Below are 18,855 nucleotides of genomic sequence, written 5' to 3'. Positions count from 1 at the left end.
TGGATTTTATGTCTTAATTTCCTCAGGAAGTATCGCCTCTCAGTGGAACCGTTTTCTCCTACAGGTTCATTTCCATGTTTGTGCTGCTCAGCCTCCCTTCAGCGACTCTCTCAGGACTCTTCACACTGACAGCAGCGCAGGCAGCAGCTGCAGCATTTACTGCGATTTATGTCTACAGACAGCAGCTCTGCTGGCATCTGCATGTCAGCAGACTTCAGAAAATCAACGTCACTGAGCTATGATACAAAAAATAGACTTTTCTGCATGTTGTAGAAGACTTTCTGAATTATGCATGTACTCCACAGATAAAAAACCTTTTAACTAACCAGAACAATACTAATGCACACACCAACATGTCTGCAGATCTGTTTGGGTTTTCTCCAAGTTCTCCATTTTCTTCTTCTGTCCAAAAAGATGAACCCTGTTGCAGCTCGTCATTCCAAATTGACTTTTGTTCTATTCTAGTACAGAGAGCAGAATCTCCACTCTTTACTAGAGATTCACCTCTTCATGAATTTTTCTGTACTTAACTTCAAGTTATTGTTGGAAAATTGTCCTATTTCCAGATTTTATTTCATTTAAAATATTGGAAAGAAAAAGCAGAAGTTTGGAATTTAGTTTTTCCAGAATTGGGGAGTAACTAGTTACATTTTTACAATTACTTTTACTTGAGTAACTTTTTGAAAGTTTATTATAAAGTTTCTTTCCTCTGACTTGAGTAAAATGTCTGGATTCTCTACTGAATGAAAAACAAACATGTCCACCATGCACAGACACACCTGCAGCTTTTATTAAAGTTTCTTAAGTTTTATATTGAAAGGATCATTTATTTATTTATTTGGAAACATTTTCTTTTGTTTGATTGTTTTAGTCACTTATATAAATTCCTGTTATTTCCCTCCTTAAAATACCAAAATTTCCACTTAAAACAACAACAACAATATTGTTTATCACTATAATTTCTGCATGGTTTGTCCTTGTAGAGGCCAGATTGCTCTGCTGCTGCAGCATGTTGACTTGGTCCGTTTCTGATGCTTCGTTAACGAATCACTGAGCGCCGTTGGCTGCAGAGTGATGAGAGTCGGACCTGATTGGTGCAGCGCCGCGTCTCTGCTGTGGAGAAAACGCGAGCCTTGCTGCACAACTCTTCCTTTGTTGTAAATGAGCCATCATTTCTGTCCAGCAGCTGTAATCATCATCAAGTTATTCACAAGTCAGGCGAAGAATAATATGGTTAGAAAGCAGCTGAGCTTAAAGGCAAGCTAAATTACATTCCAGGCGTGTTTTATGGAGGCCGTCGTCGGATGACAGCTTCCGATAATTGTGTTGTCCAATTTGTGTTGCTCTCATTTATCCACCTGTCTCTGTTTTTTCTTCCTCTCTGCTTCTAGGAGAGCTGTGGCGATTGGAGGACGACGTGGAGGGAGACGACGAGACGGAGCAGAGCGGCGGCACCGAGGCCCGGCCGCGCTCCCAGTCGCCGTTCTCCCACTTCCGGGCGCGGGCCGCCTACCTCCGTAAGAGCATGTCGGCCGACGACCACCTGGACATGGGCCTGGACTACGGCTCAGCCAAGACGGCGCGCAGCAACAAGGGCAAGCTCAAGAGGAAATTTGTAAGTGTGAGCGCTTTGCGTCTTCTAGACATCTCCAGTGTTGCTCGCCGTGGATCTTTGATTCTTTCTGACTTCAGATGGGATAAAAGGCTTTACAGTTAAAACGTGGCATGCAGCAGAAGTGGAGATAAATCACTGTTATATTAAATGCAATGCATAATTCAGTGAGAATGTTGCTCCAAGTGGCCAAGACTCAAAGCCCGACTGGTAGCTGCTGGAGTCTGATTTTTACATTTTCTCTCTGAATGTTGACTTTAATCTCTTAGTTCAGACTTTTTCTTTTTTTAATGTCTTTCTCAGAATTTGTGACGTTAATCTCTGAACTTTTGTTCCTCGGAATTTCAATATTTTTCTCAGAACGCCGTCTTAAACTGTGTTCCTTGAAATTCTAACATTAATATCAGTATTTTGATGCGACTCAAGGATTCTGACTTCTTTCTTAGAAATTCTGACATTTGGCAAATTGAGCCTTTTGTTTCGATCAGAATCTGACTTCCTTTTTTTTCTGAATTACGGCTTTTCGACTGTTTTCTTAGAATTTTAATCATTTTAATTCAAAGTTGTTTTTTTTCTTTTTCTGACTTTCTTTTTCTTATAAATTCTTAAATTAATCTCAGAAATGAGACTTTTGTTTCGCTCTGAATTATTACTTTGATTTTGGAATTCTGACCGTTTTTCCGTGGAATTCTGACTCTGCAGTTTAAATATGGTCACAAAATTCTGTAGGAAATGGAAACAACATGCATAAGTCCTTTTTTTTCTTATTTCAAACATGGGACCTCCTCCACTTGTTGAGTTCAGCTACCTGATTTTGAAAGAAGTCATGAGTGGGATATTAAAAGACGAAAACCTCATAAACCTGATAAATGTTACCTTTTTGTTCACTGATGAGTCAGTATTCATGAAGCTGCAGCAGAGCAGCTCTAAAGCCTCTGGTTTAATAAAATATTGACCCACACAGTTTTAAAAATGCGGTTTTCCTGGTGGTAGTTGTGCAGTGAAGCTGTTGGCCTGGTTGCATGCAGGCGGTTCGGTCCAGAACATTTTCTGGCTGCAGCTTTGGATCAACACTAAGCCAGTTGAGCCGTTTCAGATATAATGAGCAGGAACTTGCCGTTTGCTGCTTAAACAGCTTCATATATGTTTTGTTTTCCGATTTGCATGAAGCAAACAGAATGTGAAATCCTTTAAACGCATTTATATGCAGGAGCCGAAACCCACGGCGGCTTTTTCTACATCGGGAAGTTCAGCCAAACTCCGTCTTTATCCCTCTCCACCTGCTGAACGTCTGTTTCTAACTCCACTGTCGACAACTGATCACAACTTAATGTGAAAATATTTCAGTCAATGCTCTGACTGAAGGTTGAATCGATCGCTGGTGCCAGAAAAAATGAATCTGAATTATTTCTAATCAAAGGCATTTTTTAAAAATCTTGGCTTTTAGTTATTTATTTTTACTTAATTCTTACCAATTTATTAAGTTAATTGAAAATAATTAATGTGATTTCTGTAATCTGAATTGGAATAAGGCTTAAAATTATATGTACTTTTTTATGATTTGCACTTATTTCTAAACTGAAAGTTTTTATTTTATTTATTGATATTTTTATGTATTTTAAGTTGACAGAAAATGTTTTTTTCTGGAAATGCAAACACTGTGATTCACAGTGAATTTAGCCAGCAAAACAGGACTTTTCATTCAGATTGCAACGGGTGGAAATGAAAATAAAATCTGACTAAAATGGGAATTTCAGTAAGAATCAGCATCTTAAAAACTGCTGAATAGACAAACATTTCCCTGTAATTTAAAGGGACAATCTAAAAAATTTAATGTTTCAACACAATTCCAAATGTAATGAAATTAAACAAATATTATTTAGGAACCAGGGAGTTCTGGTAAAGGTGATTCTTTCCAAATGATAAAGTATCATATTAATGTGATATAAATGCAGAGCAGCAGAGTTTGGGCTCCTGTAAGTAACGAAGGGAGTCTAAACGAGCGTTCTGCACGTCGCTTTGGGCCATCTGGGTGCAACTCGGCTCCGTTCACTGCAGCCATTAAACATTAAAGACCTTTTTATTGACCTCTGGTAATTTAATCAGGAAACTTTAGACCTCATTACCAGCCCAAACTTTGTAATCGACTCTTCAAGGCAGAAGAGCAGCGGGACACCTGCGCAGGTAGACGGCAGCCGGTTTTGTTTCTGCTGGATTAAATGCGACCGAGGGAAGCTTTTACTCCGCTGGCTGAACCTCAGACGGATTTTTCATTTAGTTTTTTTGTGTTTTCTTGAAGCAGCCTGGATTTATGTGTGGAGGGAGGAGTGGGAACGGCTCTGGATGTGATGGCCTGCCGCCGGTGTTTCGGGGTGAGGCAACATTACAGGCACTTACAGAGATGCCTTATTGATACATAATTCCTGTTTTTAATATAGCAATGGCATTACATTAATTGGTTTGAAGCATTAGGGGGGATAATGCATCAGGTGATGCTTTTATTCATGCAGCTCTTTTGTGCTTTTGCACAAAAGCAGCAGATCTCCTGGGAGAAACGGCAAAAATAAAAGCTTACATAAGGCTGTCATGTTTTTCTCCATTTACCAGTAAAACCACTGGAAGCTTCAGTTTTTATAACTCCATCCAGACGGATCCTCGGATAGATCTTTCATGGCTTTAATAATTCATCTGTACTTCCTGTCGGTCACAACTCCATTTCATTTTTTCTGTCGGTGCAAAAAGCCAAAGAATTGAGTGTTTGGGGGGCAGAATGTGCAGCGGGAGCAGGATTTAATTTGCAGCTCAACTCTCTGATGCTCCACTGGCCTGGTGAAAACTGGGCCGAGCCTCACAGAGGCAGCAGTCGCTCTGGACGGAGCCGACGGGCCGAACCGCCTGGGCCGAACCGCCTGGGCCGAACCGCCTGGGCCGAACCGCCTGGGCGTTTCAGGAAGACGTAAACATAAACCACATTTTATTGGAGCAACAACATGTCTTATTTTCTGGTTTTTAGCCTTGTTGTGTCTAATTGAACTCTGATTTCTTATTGATACAAACTTCTTTTGTCTGTATTGAACTTATGATGAGGCCTATTATGGTAACATATTTTACTGGTTCCAGAAATTATTGTCATAAACGATAATATTATTGTTTTGAGACCATTTTCAAGTAACACAATAGTAATAATGACATTCAACAAACCATAGTAAATTATTCACAACTTCTAGCTGGTAATCCTCGACTTAAAGATGTCTGATTTTTATTGGCCATTGCTGAGGTTTTTTCTCGTGTCGTTTTGAAAATGAACACAGAAATCCTCGGGTTTGTTTTTGCCTCTCTTTGCTCCTCAACTCCTCCAACAAGCCTCCACAGCTGCCGGCGTTCAGCATCAGTGACAGGATGGAAATTACACAAGTTTATGACTAAATCAAAGTCTAATTAAATCTGTTCATGGAATCTGTTTTATTGTGTGCAGCGAAGATGACAAATCAAAATAAAGCATGAAAGTTTTCTGGTTAACACAACATCTGGTTGCTGCAGAGGTTGAGCTGCAGAGTTCGCCGCTTGTTTTCAGAAACAAGCGGCCGGAGCATTGCTGTAGCGTTGCTGTAGTTGCTGTAGCGTAGCTGTAGTGTAGCTGTAGCATTGCTGTAGCATTGCTGTAGCGTTGCTGTAGTTGCTGTAGCGTTGCTGTAGTTGCTGTAGCGTAGCTGTAGTGTAGCTGTAGCATTGCTGTAGCATTGCTGTAGCGTTGCTGTAGTTGCTGTAGCGTTGCTGTAGTTGCTGTAGCGTAGCTGTAGTGTAGCTGTAGCATTGCTGTAGCGTTGCTGTATTTGCTGTAGCGTAGCTGTAGTGTAGCTGTAGTATTGCTGTAGCATTGCTGTAGCGTTGCTGTAGCGTTGCTGTAGTTGCTGTAGCGTAGCTGTAGTGTAGCTGTAGCGTTGCTGTAGCGTAGCTGTAGCTTTGCTGTAGCGTTGCTGTAGTTGCTGTAGCGTAGCTGTAGCGTAGCTGTAGCGTTGCTGTAGTTGCTGTAGCGTTGCTGTAGCATTGCTGTAGCATTGCTGTAGCATTGCTGTAGCGTAGCTGTAGTTGCTGTAGCGTTGCTGTAGTTGCTGTAGCGTTGCTGTAGCGTTGCTGTAGCGTAGCTGTAGTGTAGCTGTAGCATTGCTGTAGCGTTGCTGTAGCGTAGCTGTAGTTGCTGTAGCGTTGCTGTAGTTGCTGTAGCGTTGCTGTAGCGTTGCTGTAGCGTTGCTGTAGCGTTGCTGTAGCGTAGCGACCATGCAGGCCTGAAAGGAAGCCTCCGGTAAGACGCTGAGGGAGGATTCGTCTTATCGGGAAGACCTTTCTTAATCTCCTTGAATTTAATGAGAGATTCCAATCTTGGAGGGAATGTGGTCGTCTGATGATTTGTGTGCAGATCAGACAGACGGAGGAGAAAGTGCTGGGAGTGAGGTAATAGCGAGTGAATGTATTGTTGTGTTTGTACAGCTGCCAAATTGTGCATTATGGTAAAAGTTAATTACTTTCTGTAACAGTATCATCTCCTTTCCAGAAATCCATCCTCGTAACTATCTGCGTGTCTGTCTCTGCTGCTGCCTCAGCGGTTTATGACAAAAATAAATCTTCTTTATTTTCAGTTTTACAATTTTTTTAAGCTGCTTTTCACGTCAACATGCTCACAGGATGTCTGCTGACAGTCGATGCATCTTCACCAAACGGGCCACAGTTTTTGTTTTTACTGATTAAAGATGCGTTGACCACAATCCAACACTGCAAAAACAAACTCTCACCAAACTCTCCAGAAACTAAACTCTGCTTTAGTTTCTGGTGGAAATATCCAAGCACACTTGAAATAAGACAAACTTACAACTTTTCAGACAACTTTTCAGCAGGAAATACCAGCTTGTTTTAACTCGATGATTCTTTAATATTGACAAAAAAAAACTGCTATTTGCACTGGCGCCGTTGCCTAGCAACCCCAGCCGAGCCCAGCCCGTTGCCTAGCAACCCCCGCAGAGCCTAGCCCGTTGCCTAGCAACCCAGTTCTAGTTATTTCACTGATAAATTATTTTTCCCACGTTATAAGTCAATTTATCTGCCGTTGGAAGTAGCATTTTGTCATCAAAATGAAGGAAATGACTCAAAACACTGTCCTGCATTTGTGCTGCATTTGTGCTGAATTGTTATTTAAAAGCTGCTGTTGTTTTATTTCAGGTTTATTAAATGTTTGGACTGGAAACGAAACAACAAGCTGCTGATTTGAGACCATTTTGGTTTCTCTGTAAAAAGTATTCATTGTAATTGTTAGTAGTTACTGATTAAAAGTGTTTTGATATTCTTTTATTTTTTAAATGTAAAAGGTTACAATTTAGCATCTTGTATGTAATATCATCATGGTTTTACTTTGACTAGGCTCACTAAAACATCATTCTCTGTACTGCAAAATGTTACCAAGTTTTTTTTTTGGTCTAGTTGCAGTTGAACTAAGATAAAACTTTACTTCATAATGTAGCTTTTGCTTTCAGTCTTTAATTTCTTCAGCTCTCGTGGGACATTTAATGGAAATTCAAGACAAAGTGACATAAATGTGTGAAGAACAAATTAAATCTCTGAGAAAGTATAGAATGAATGTCTGCAGAGGGTCATTTTGGGAAATCCAGTCACAAATACACCATAAATTAAATAGAAAATCTAATTCAGGACGTTTTAATATTATTATTTAGTCCTTCTCTACCTGAAAATCTTCCTGCTATCTGCAGAAAGTCTGACTCAAAGACCAACTGCAGATCGTTTTTAAAAAAGTCTGATCTCCTTTTTAAGGAAATCAGTGACTTTGAGTTCATCACCTTTCGGTCTTGATTTATAATATGAACATTAACTCGCTTGTTGTGACGCAAAGCAAGTTTCATTTGTTCCTCTCAGTGCGTCACACGGCTCAGATCTCCATCTAGCCCCAGGAATTGTCCTGATGATACTTGAAGCTTCAAGGACTGAGTGTGTGTGTGTGTGTGTGTGTGTGTGTGTGTGTGTGTGTGTGTGTGTGTGTGTGTGTGTTTCATTATATCGTCCACACTCGTCTCACAAACTGCAGAAATCTTTAACCAAAATGTCCAAATCTCAGTTTAATCTGCCGACTCCCTGTGGAGGGAGGCAGCGCAAAAAAAATGTGTGTTTTGGTTTCTGCGTGGATGTTTTATTTATGCACAGGCGTGTCTGATGTGCAAATGCTCTCCAAACCTCCTAATCAAAGAACAGAGCATATCATTTCTGCTGATTGGATGGCTGTAACGACATAACGCCCCGTCCTCGCCTGTTTGCTGCGCCTCGGCCCGACACGTCCTCTGATGACTCACAGAGTTCCTCAAACAAATGAAACAAGGGGAGTCAATTTACCCACGGAAGAAGCGAATGCAAATAGCAATTTGTCACGACTTCCTGATTTGCTGGAAAAGCAGCAGGAAACACCGCAAGACTCTTACCAGACAAATCATTTGGCGAAATAAAACCTCAGATGCCCAGGACTCATTGCTGCACTGCAAGCAGGGAGCTCAGTGGTTTCACTGTGGATTAATAAACTAAATCATATTCAGCACCTTTCTTTGGTGAGAAGAGCAGCGTTGGAGTTTTCTGCAGTGGCGAAGGCTTCCTGTGGTTAAGTGCTGTCTGTTTGGGATCATTTATGCTGTGAAGAATCGAGCACAGAGCCTGTGATGACATAACAAACGCACACAGAGAGCATCTTGTACTCATACAAATACCTGATACTGAGAGACTGCTGGCAGGATTTAGGAGGAACAAAGCAACTTAAGCTCTGACGTCTGAATATTTCCTGTTGTTTTCCATTCATCTCCATCATTCTGACGCTGACCTGTCATCTGTTTGTTCACACATTGGTAGAAATCAAGAATGCACCACAAAAACACAAAACCTCACAAAGTGTTTTCAGGTTTAACTGCAGATGTCTTATTAGGCCTGAAATAAGACAAAACTAACATATAAGCAACTTTTCAGCAAAATGTAGCAGTAAGCCTGTCAGAATAATCAATAAATAAATTAATTGCATAATAAATTAAAACAATTGAAATTATTTCCAATGGTAAGATTAATAGTTTATCTATTTTTTTATCTCTCTCTCTTTCTACAAACAACTGGATGATAAAAGTCTTGAGTTTGTTGTTTTGGTTTCAACCAGGTCAATTTTGTTTACAAATTTTTATTTTATTTTATTTATTTGTTTATTTTGGATTTTTAAAATGTCTTCCAGTCCCACCATTACATGTTCATTTGAATTTAAAGTTTATTGATTTTTCAGAATGTGCTTTTCTGAAAGCCGTGACCATTATATCGCTTTAAAACGGTCTCAATACAACAATGTTATCGTTTATCGCAATAAATTTATCGTCCAGCGAAAGTTTGACTGGCATATATAGGAGCTTGTTTTAATTAAATAAAACTTATAATATGACAAAAATATCTTACAACTGAAATAATATGCCATTGTTGTTAGTTTTTTTTTTATCAATATTGAGGAATTATTTATTTAAAACAATCTCTCATATCTTGCTAAAAGTTAGTTTTGTCTTATTTCATGTATGTTAAGACATTTCTAGCGGAAACTAGACCAAAAATACTTAATAAAATATTGTGTTTTTACAGTTTGGTTTAAGATAAGATAATCCTTCTTACACGTCTGAGGAATTGGATGGAGAAGCGTCTCCACAGTCTGGAAGAGTCGGTCCTGCAGCCCAGACTGCGTCTTGTTTTGGACGTGATCTGCTGTTTGCAGTGATTCAGAGCTTTCTGCTTGTTTTCTTTGCTAAGTCACCATCTGATTTCCCCCCTGATGGCTTTCGATTCACTTTCACTTACCCAGCATGAGCAGCAGATAAACGCTGATCATTTTTTAAACTGGACAAGTCAAATGAATGAAAGTTGCAATTTTAAATTTCACTGAGCTAAACGGCTAAATCAGTTTTGGCCTCTGATTTTTAAATTTTATTTTGTGCATCATTGTGAGATTGAGTGAAAGGAATACTGGTGATGCACTTCAAAATAAAGTATTTGAAACAAACTAAGAAAAGAAGAGATGTTTTTGGGAGTGAACTATTAAAATAAGCAGTTATAAATAATTTTAGAAGAATTGATGGACAATTTTAGTCCTTTAGATGTGAAGCAGTGTTACAGAGTTAAATTTGTTTCACAATTATTCAATCAAATAATTGCTATGTATCTAAAAACCCTTTCAAATGCTATAGAAAAGCATTAAAGTTATATTAATAAAGCATTTATATATAGTTAAATAAAGAATAGTAGTTTCCCCAATTGATTCATTTTAACCTGAATTGATCAAATGCAGCCATATTGGATTTTAATTCAGCTCAAAAATACTTTATTGATCTCAAAGGGGAATTAAATGATGTAACTCATTTAAAGACTTTTTAAAAATTTACTTACCAATTGGTGAATGTACAATAAACACTACAGACTAATAAACAGCAAAATGTGGTATTTATATACAAAGTAAGTAACTAGATAATTAAACAAATAACAGCAACAAAACAAAGCAGGAGTTTTACATTAAAATGCATTTAATCAAAGACTAACAAAGACAGTAAAATTGTTTAGCATTTGTGGTTTAGTTCATAATTTTTTTCTTGATTTTATCTGAAATACAGAAATTACTGTTGGTGAGAAACCCAAACTTTTTTACAAAGAAACTCAAATGTTGAACTTGGAAACTTTATTTTTCAGTAAAATTTCAACAAATATTTACACCAATAAAGTTGTAGCGATGGATAATGGATTTATTTTTATTTTATTTTATTTTTTTACATTTCTGCCAGTATCAAAATGTGTATTAGTTTAGTAGTACTCAGAAAAGTGGCTTTGAATAGATTTTGCTCTGTTTAAGAATGGCCTAGTCAAAGCAACAGACCTAAATTCAACTGGATTTGTAGCCAAATTTATAAGTCCATGTATTTTGACTTAGCCTGAACATTTCCTTTCATAATTTGCATGTCTATTCTCTAGACATTCAAAGACACAGAAAAAGCTTCTCCAAAAAAAAATGTTCTGATTGTAAATTGATCACACATTGAAAAGATGAAGGTGTTTAACAACCCGGCCCAGTAAAACACAGGCAGCTTAATATTTACCACTATGCTCCACCAGTTTCTTGCAAAATTGCTTCTGCTTGTGTGACTGTGAGAGATACGGCTCTGTTCAAACAGCCACCCAATTCCCTCCTTTTCCCATTAACATGCCGAGCAGATCACATACAATAACGAGCTCGTCTCCGGGCAGCAGATGTGTTCGGGGGAATACGCAAGGGTTAGTCTAGCCATTAAGCAATAAAGTGAGAGTGGTGGAGAGCTGTTGAAACTTGAGTTTTTATTTCCAGAAAACATTTGATATATAAACGATAAAAGTTGTGCATTGAAAAATTGCATTTTATTTCTTGTATTTTCCAGGGCGACAGCTAACGATCATTTTGGTAATTGGTTATTTTATAAATTTTTCAGTCGATTAATCGATTATTCTGACGATTAATCGGATAAAACAATTGACACATTCTGCCTATTTTTCGTATGCAGAATGAAAAATATGCAGAGCTGGGATGATAGACTCAAAGCCTTTTTAATACAATATTAGACATACAGTAAAAGATGCTAGAAAACAAATAATTTAGCAAATTTTCTAAATAAGAAAAGAAACATTTTATTGCTTAAAATACATCAGCAGCATTCCTTTAGTCTACGGTCGATCATTTGTAGTAAAAGATGTTTCTGCAGCTGAAAAAATACTTCTAAAGTCAACGTGTGAAAAGCTCAGCACTTTCTGCTTGATGATCTATTGATTATTTTTCAGATTGATTGATTAATAATTGGAACGCAAAAGGTGCTTCACAGGGAATGTTTTTGTTTTTACAGAATTTGAATGAAGTGAAACTAAAACTGCCACATTTCTGGGTTGAACCTTTTGGGGTTTTTTACAGTGAAAGTTTTTTCTTTATCTTGAATGAAAATGTATATTTTTGTTATACTCCAGTTAGATATTAACAAATTACTAAATTAGTCAATGATTAATTGAAGTGCAGAATAATCACAATTAATCCAATTAATCAACATTTTCAAGAGTTTTTTTTATATATCTTAAATGCTACATGTATATTGTATACTTCAACTGAAGATTAATCGATTACTAAATAAGTTGACTTTTATTAATCAGTTAATTGTGATTAATCCGATTAATTCACATTCTTTGCAGACAAAAGTTTGTAAAAATTATGCAAGATGTATATTTTGTGAACTCCAGTTAAAGAGTAATTGTTTACTAAATTATCTGACGTTTATTTGAAGAATCGATTCATCATGAGTAATCGTTTCAGTCCTGGAATATTTCTGTAATTTAGCGTGCTATTCAATACACAACATTCATGGGAAAACATATGTAGTTTAATCTCTGAGGTGAAGCTTTGACTGAGACGTTTGGTGCTTCTTGTTCTGACGTGATTTTTGTAGAAACATCAACACACTCGTTTCCTGCATGAGTGATATGAGTCACACTGATTCTGCCATGCAGCAGGTGAATATCTAACCTAACGCAGACAGCCACTTATTTTCCTGATAACCGTTGCTAAAGGTGAAGTGGTTGTTCAAGTTCTGGCCTTACGGTGATACCAGCCGACAGCTGCTGAAGGTTATTGTAAAAATGCCAATTCTGAAGTGAAATGTTTGCACACGTAGACTGAATGAGCCGGGATGATAGACTCAAAGACATGCTGTTACTAGCTGGAAAGCTTAAAGATCTCCACCTGTAGCAGATCAAGTTTGAGTGTTTTCAGTCCAAATAGGACAGCAGAGAACGGCCTGGAGGCTTTTGCAGCGTTTTCCACTTTTGCTCTGTAATCACTGGGGCAATTAGTGAGACGTTGTGGCTGGTTCTCCCCCATCTCGATAGGATCATGGTTGTTCTCCATGTAGACATCAGGAAGTGGAACAATGCACATATGATTATTCACATTGAGCTGTCATATTGATTTATTGATGCTAATTAGTTGTAATTGGCTCCATTGAGGATTTCCATTGAGGAATAACTTATTCTCCAGAATAAATTATCAGTCAGAATGGTTTTAAATCAGCATAACTGGGTACACAAAAGGAGAATTTGTAAGCGCTCACAGCGTACAGATCAACTTTAGGAAAAGAAAGGAAGAAAAACAAGGTCGGTTGTGATGCATATTTTGTTTCCCAGACTTTTCAGAAAGTAAGATGTTCATTGTGTTTATCATAGAGACAATCAGGGGGAAGGTGAAAGCCTAGACAGTTTGTGTCCAGGATGTGTGTGGTCTGTAGGGATGTTGTTGCCTCAACACGCCTCTGTTTTTTAAAATCTTTTTGTGTTATTGTCTCTTGCAGTGCGAATAAATAAACTCTACATTTTCTAATTATGTGCAGCTTTAATCTCATTGCAACCCATGGTAAAAAAAAGATGGTGTGATGTAGATAACATCCAGTGATCATGCTGACTCTGTCACCTCAAGATGGCGCTCTTTGCTGCAGTTCTCTATCCCAGTCTCCCCAGTCTTTGAGCTGGAAAGACAAACTGGGCCCTTCCATTGAAGCTCTTCTTCCTGAATTATGCAGATCAACACACATCTGTCTTGAGTTCTCCGTTTTTTCCTAGTTTGACGAGAGGCTAAAGGAAACGGTTATATTCCCACATGATATGACAAAATCTATTTTCTTCTTATTTATATTCAAAATCCTTATTTGTAAATAATGCAGAATATCTGTTGAACGTGTTAAACTCATTTTATTCTAGAGAAATAATTATTTTGTTGATTTTTCTTGTTTGAATTAAATTGTGACTAACATGTTAACTCATAGCTCATGTGCATTCTGCTCTTTGACCACATGGTGGCAGCATGATGCCACTCTGCAGCGATGGCCCTCAGCAGCACCAGCTGTGTGTGACTGAGCGGGTCGCTGGGTGGTGTTTGGAGTTGGTGACTCATTCATCCTGGGATGATGAACTCAGAGACAACCGCAGTCCGAACCACATCAACCACGGCTCGCCTGCGCTCTCTTCTTCTTCTCCTCTTTCTTCTTCTTCATTATGCTTGCAGAAGAGAGAAGTCGGCTCGTTCTGTCCGCTCAGCATTCCTGTGCTGAACATCAGCTTGACAATCACTTCAAGTTGGGAGACATGTGGTGCTGAATCGACTTGTTCTGTTCGTCTCGTGTTACAGATGGAAGACGGATGGATGTGGCGGCAAAGATGATTAATGTGCATAAACAAACAACTGCAGCTGAGCTGAGACAGGACTTTGAGGAGTGTTGCTCAGTTTAAACTATTTTCAACACGTCGTTTTTCATCTCTTGCCCTATTGGGGTTATTAAATTTATTCGACCAAACCTGATCCTGAAACTAGACTACATTAGAGAAATACTTTAATAAATTCACACATCAATTTGTTTAATTTGTTCAACCCTTAATTTGTTTAGACGCAGAGAAGCACCTGGGAAGAAGGAGCTTCAATGTGAGATGCTAAGAACCAACTTCCTGGAGGAACTTGACAGGACTTGAGTGTTGTTGTTTTTAATGATTTAAAGTCAACATTTTGAGGTTGAAGTCAGAATTTCTCGAAAAATTGTTCGACCAATATTTTATTCTCATTAAGAAATCTGAGTAAAAAGTCAATTTTGAGACAAAATTCAAAAATCTGAGAAAAAAAGTCAGGATTCTGAGATAAAATTCTGAATTCTGCAAAAAAAACAAAGAAAACAAAACTGAATTCTGAGGTAAGGAGTCATAATTGAGAGGTTATTATCTGATATCAAAATCCAAATTTTCATATTAAATTCAAAATTTATTTAAAAAAAACAGAAAACATTACAATCTGAGTGCTGATAAGAATCATAATTGTGAGTTTGAAGTCAGAATTACAATAATAGAAAAACTCAGAATGATTCAATTAAAGTCAGATTTTCTTCTTTTTGTGGCCCTGATTGTCTTCCGTAGATAATAATATGCAGCTAAAGCATATTTTAAAATGTAAACTTCAGTTTTTAAAATTGATCTGGGAATCAAATTCAGGCTGTCATTTGTGACGTCCTGCATCCAGAGTGAATATGATGTGAAACAAAGGACTGTTTCTTTTAGCCACTCCTCAAAATGGGAAATATCGGAAGAACATGTCATTTATGTGTTAATATTTGTGCAGAAAATGGCTCCTTGCCTAAAGTTGTTCACATTTTTATGAAGGGTTGATATGTGGCGATCAGACTGTATTTCAGGATCGGAGCATCAATCAGCAGGAAAGTCTCTGAGAATCTCATCATTTATTAAGATTTTTACACATCTTCACCTTTAATGCAGGGCAGTGAATTTGCTCCGCACCACTTCACTTCTTATTTCCTGTTTTTGCTTTCATTTTCTCAGTAATTTCTTCATCAATCTGTAACTTCTGCCGTACAGTTAATTTTTGTTTTTCCCCTGCTGCTGTGGAAAAATGTTCCATTCCAGCCTAAATCTGCTTGACATTGAAATATTTCTTGAAGGTGTCAGTGGGAACTTGCTATAAGTCTCCCTCTGGAGATAATGCTTGCTCCCAGCCGGTTTGTTTATTATTTCAGCTACACTCACGCCTCTTCTTTTTCCATTCAGAGCGAGAGGAGAACTTCATTGTTTGTGTCCAATGTGTAATCTAGCAAGCTGTATGGAACAGGCCGCCTCTCAGCAGCTGTTGGTCTGTTATGGTGATGGGGCTCTTGGCAAGGCCCTTTTCTAAACAGAGGCCCACACACTGGCTGTGTGAAGGCATTTCACATGCCTGTGAGCTTGCAGACTTAGACCCCCTGGAGCCATCTGATCACACTCCACCCAGTTCTGGAGGCTCGAGTCAGTAAAGCATCAGCAGACCCGCTTCTTTGCCATTCGATCTGTTCCTGCTCTGTAAACACCTTCAGGATATTTTGGACCTTTAATGCGCTTTAATAAAACCAACAGTTGCCTTAATGAAGTACAGGCAAACTTTGCAGATATAACTATTATCCTTTAACTTTTTCTCATTTTGTTGCATCGCAACTGCAAACTTTAATGCAACTAACATTATTTTATTGATTGACTATTCTCACGATTAATCGATTAATGGGATAAAAAACTGATGATATAAATTAATTGTCCATCACAATCTAACAGAAATCATCCATGCAACATTTACAAACTAAAATACCACAAAAATCCACTGTAAAATGTTTACTTTAGTAATTGATTATGCTGATGATTAATCGATTAATCAGATAAGAAAATGGTGAGACAGTTGTTTTCCATCACCATTTAGATGAAGGTACGTCTTTGATATTAGGCAGAAATCATCCATACAACATTTACAAATTAAAACACAACAAATAAAGGCTGAAATTAAGATTATTGTTTTATTAATTGATAATTGTAACAATTGATCAATCAATCAGATAAAAAAATTATGATATAACTTAACTGTCCATCACCATTGAGATGAAGACACAACATTTACAAACTAAAACACAACAAATATCCACAAAATTAGGATTGCAACCAAAATGATTATCTTAGTAATCAATTATTCTGATGATTAATCGATCAATCTGGCAAAAAGTGTCACATTCACCTGATTTTTCATTAAACCACTTAAGATTTTTTCTGTACAATATTAGAAATTCTTTAAAAGATGGAAATAAACAGATAATCAGACTTTTCAAAATAAGAAAATGAACATCAACATTATTCCTTTAGCAAATTTGAACTGAATGATTAAGTTTAACATCCTGATAGACAATAGTGTTTTTATCTTAAATGCAAAATGAAAATATATTTTTATATAGTTTTGACTAAATTACTGTTTTGTATTTCCTTGTTCAGCAAATTGCCTATTTTTGAATTTACATATTCCAGTTAATGATCGATTACTAAATTAGTTGACGATTAATTTTAAAAAATCAATTCATAACGATTAATCGTTTTAGCCCTAATTTCTTATTACGGTTCTAACAGTTAATACTCTCAGAGCAGAGCAGCTCAATCTCAGTCAGGCTGGATGGAGAGCTGTTTTCAAATATTTCCACATGGAAAAAGTTGTTGTATTTAAGTCTGGACTTTAACTAGGCCGATGTAACACAGGAAGGTGGACAACCAGAGCTACAAACAGCTTTGACATAGCATGATGCTGCCACCACCATGTTGTACAACTGTAACAAAAACAGAAAGAGAAGCTGATGTGGAACAAATGATTTCTGTTGTTTAATGTTCAGTGACGTTTATTGACGGAGCGATTCTGTTTCCATTGTCTTTTTTTTTTACTTGTTTTTTTTCCTCTGGTTGTTTCATCTTATGTTCTCCTGTTTGAAGTGATTCCTCAAAGTCATATTTCTGACTACATGCTTGCTCGCATTTTGTCTGCAGCCCCCACTCCGCCTCCTTTTTGCCCACAGTGTTTATTTGCTCCGAACCCACTGTATTTTCAAAGTAACTCTGCACAGAACAAACTGCGCCTCGGCTTCGCCGCCCCTCTCCATCTGCCCTTCACCTTCCTTTCCTCCTTAATTCACATTTTTCTCCCTTTCCGCCCACCTGTGTTCTTCCATTTACACTTGTCGTCTGCAGACTTTTGCACCTTTTTTTTCTTCCAACTCCATTTGTATCCACCTGGATGTTCTGTTGATAGCATAATTTTACGTAGGAATTTATTGCGCTTTTTGCAACTTTTTTTCATGTTTGATCCAAAGTTTTCATTTTGTTTTGTTGAGATTTTATGTTATAAACCAACGTATGATTGTGATGTCTAAGAGATGATACGTAATTTTAAAAATAATGATTTGTGATGGAAAATCGGTGCATTTGGTGGATTTCCTTTTGAGGTCACCTCTTCATTTACTTAGAAATGAATCTTTCAGCCAACAGCCAAAGATACGTTGCAGTGAGATCAAAACATATTTATGAAATAGAAAGGCCCAGAAAAATTCAATATGACAAAGAAAGATGCCAAACTTATCAGAAGAGTGAAAGCTATTTATAATCGTTCCATATTTATGGAAAATGAAAAACATGTAATGTTCAGTCTTTTAACATAAAAATGAACTAAACTTAATTGATTTGTGTCATTCTGTGGTACAAAAACACATAAACAAAAGCGAAGCCACAGTTTCCAGACTGATGGTCCAGTCAAAGTCTCATCCCTCTTTCTCTCTGTCCATCCCTCTATCACTCCAACCTTCCTCCTCTCCCTCCCTCCAGACTCTTTGTCTGCGCTGACCGTGCCTTTAATAAGCGTCTCGTTCTGTTTATTTTTGCAATGTGAGGTTAAAAACTTCCCCTTTAATTGACGTTCCGGTAACACTTTCCAATAATGGGCCGAGTAATTTCCCTAAAATTGATGTGTCCACCGCAAGGAAAGAGAAGAAGAAAAAACCCACCGCTTCGAGGTTTCACTCACCCACGGCTGACCTGCGTCGTCGTGTGTGTGTGTGTTTGTGTGTGTGTGTGTGTTTGTGTGTGTGTGTGTGTGTGTGTGTGTGTGTGTGTGTGTTTGTGTGTGTGTGTGTGTGTGTGTGTGTGTTTGTGTGTGTGTGTGTGTGTGTGTCAGCGTGAGAAAATGCACCAGGCTGTTTGTGTTCACGTCTCATCGCTCTCTCCTCTGTGTTCCTACCGGTTTTCAGGGTTTTTTTCTGTCTCCACTGAGTTAAATTTAATTTAGATATTTTTGTGTAACTTACACACACATGACTGAACTGTGCGGTTTGAGAATTCAACAGGCCTCTCTGTTCCATCGGTGCCTGCGTTTCTATTACAAATGTGCACAAATCTTTGTCGATATCCCGCTAATGTAAAACATGGAAAAATTTTTTGCATTAAATATGAAATGAAATGAAAATCACAGAAACATGGCAGCAAGGTGAGATATTGATAATTATTGATTATAAATGTTTGAAATTCCACCAAACTGCTGCTTTTCTTGTTTTATCCACAGTTTTCACTCCATACTGTTGTTTTTTATTTTTAAGTAGTCATGAGCTACTCAGACGTTTGTTGCTAAATAACCAAAGAGTGAGTGAATGGGTTGAACAGGTAAAGCCTTTCCTCTGCCTACATCTCCCAGAAAGCTGTGCGGTTCTGGATCGGAGTTCAGTGAATATTCGATCAGCCGTATTATCTATTGATTTTAATTGCATTATCTGAAAAAATGTATTACTAAAAAGTATTTT

The 18,855-nt window shown here is 37.7% G+C and overlaps 1 protein-coding gene across 2 annotated transcripts in view; it reads left to right on the top strand.

Annotated features, from left to right (window-relative positions):
* The window catches only part of LOC129377682 (ankyrin repeat and fibronectin type-III domain-containing protein 1), a 140,175-nt gene that overhangs the window by 15,346 nt on the left and 105,974 nt on the right, over window positions 1-18,855 (top strand). For both annotated transcript variants that reach the window (XM_055057783.1, XM_055057784.1), the window contains one exon: window positions 1,392-1,615. In XM_055057783.1, coding sequence (XP_054913758.1) covers window positions 1,392-1,615 — 224 coding nt within the window. The remainder of the gene's footprint in view (window positions 1-1,391; window positions 1,616-18,855) is intronic.

The sequence above is a fragment of the Poeciliopsis prolifica genome, unplaced genomic scaffold (genome assembly GCF_027474105.1).
Source record: "Poeciliopsis prolifica strain line A6 unplaced genomic scaffold, Auburn_PproV2 SCAFFOLD049, whole genome shotgun sequence".
Taxonomy (NCBI): domain Eukaryota; kingdom Metazoa; phylum Chordata; class Actinopteri; order Cyprinodontiformes; family Poeciliidae; genus Poeciliopsis; species Poeciliopsis prolifica.
The sequence above is the reverse complement of the archived record's forward strand: the minus strand, read 5'-3'. Positions and strand labels throughout refer to the sequence as shown.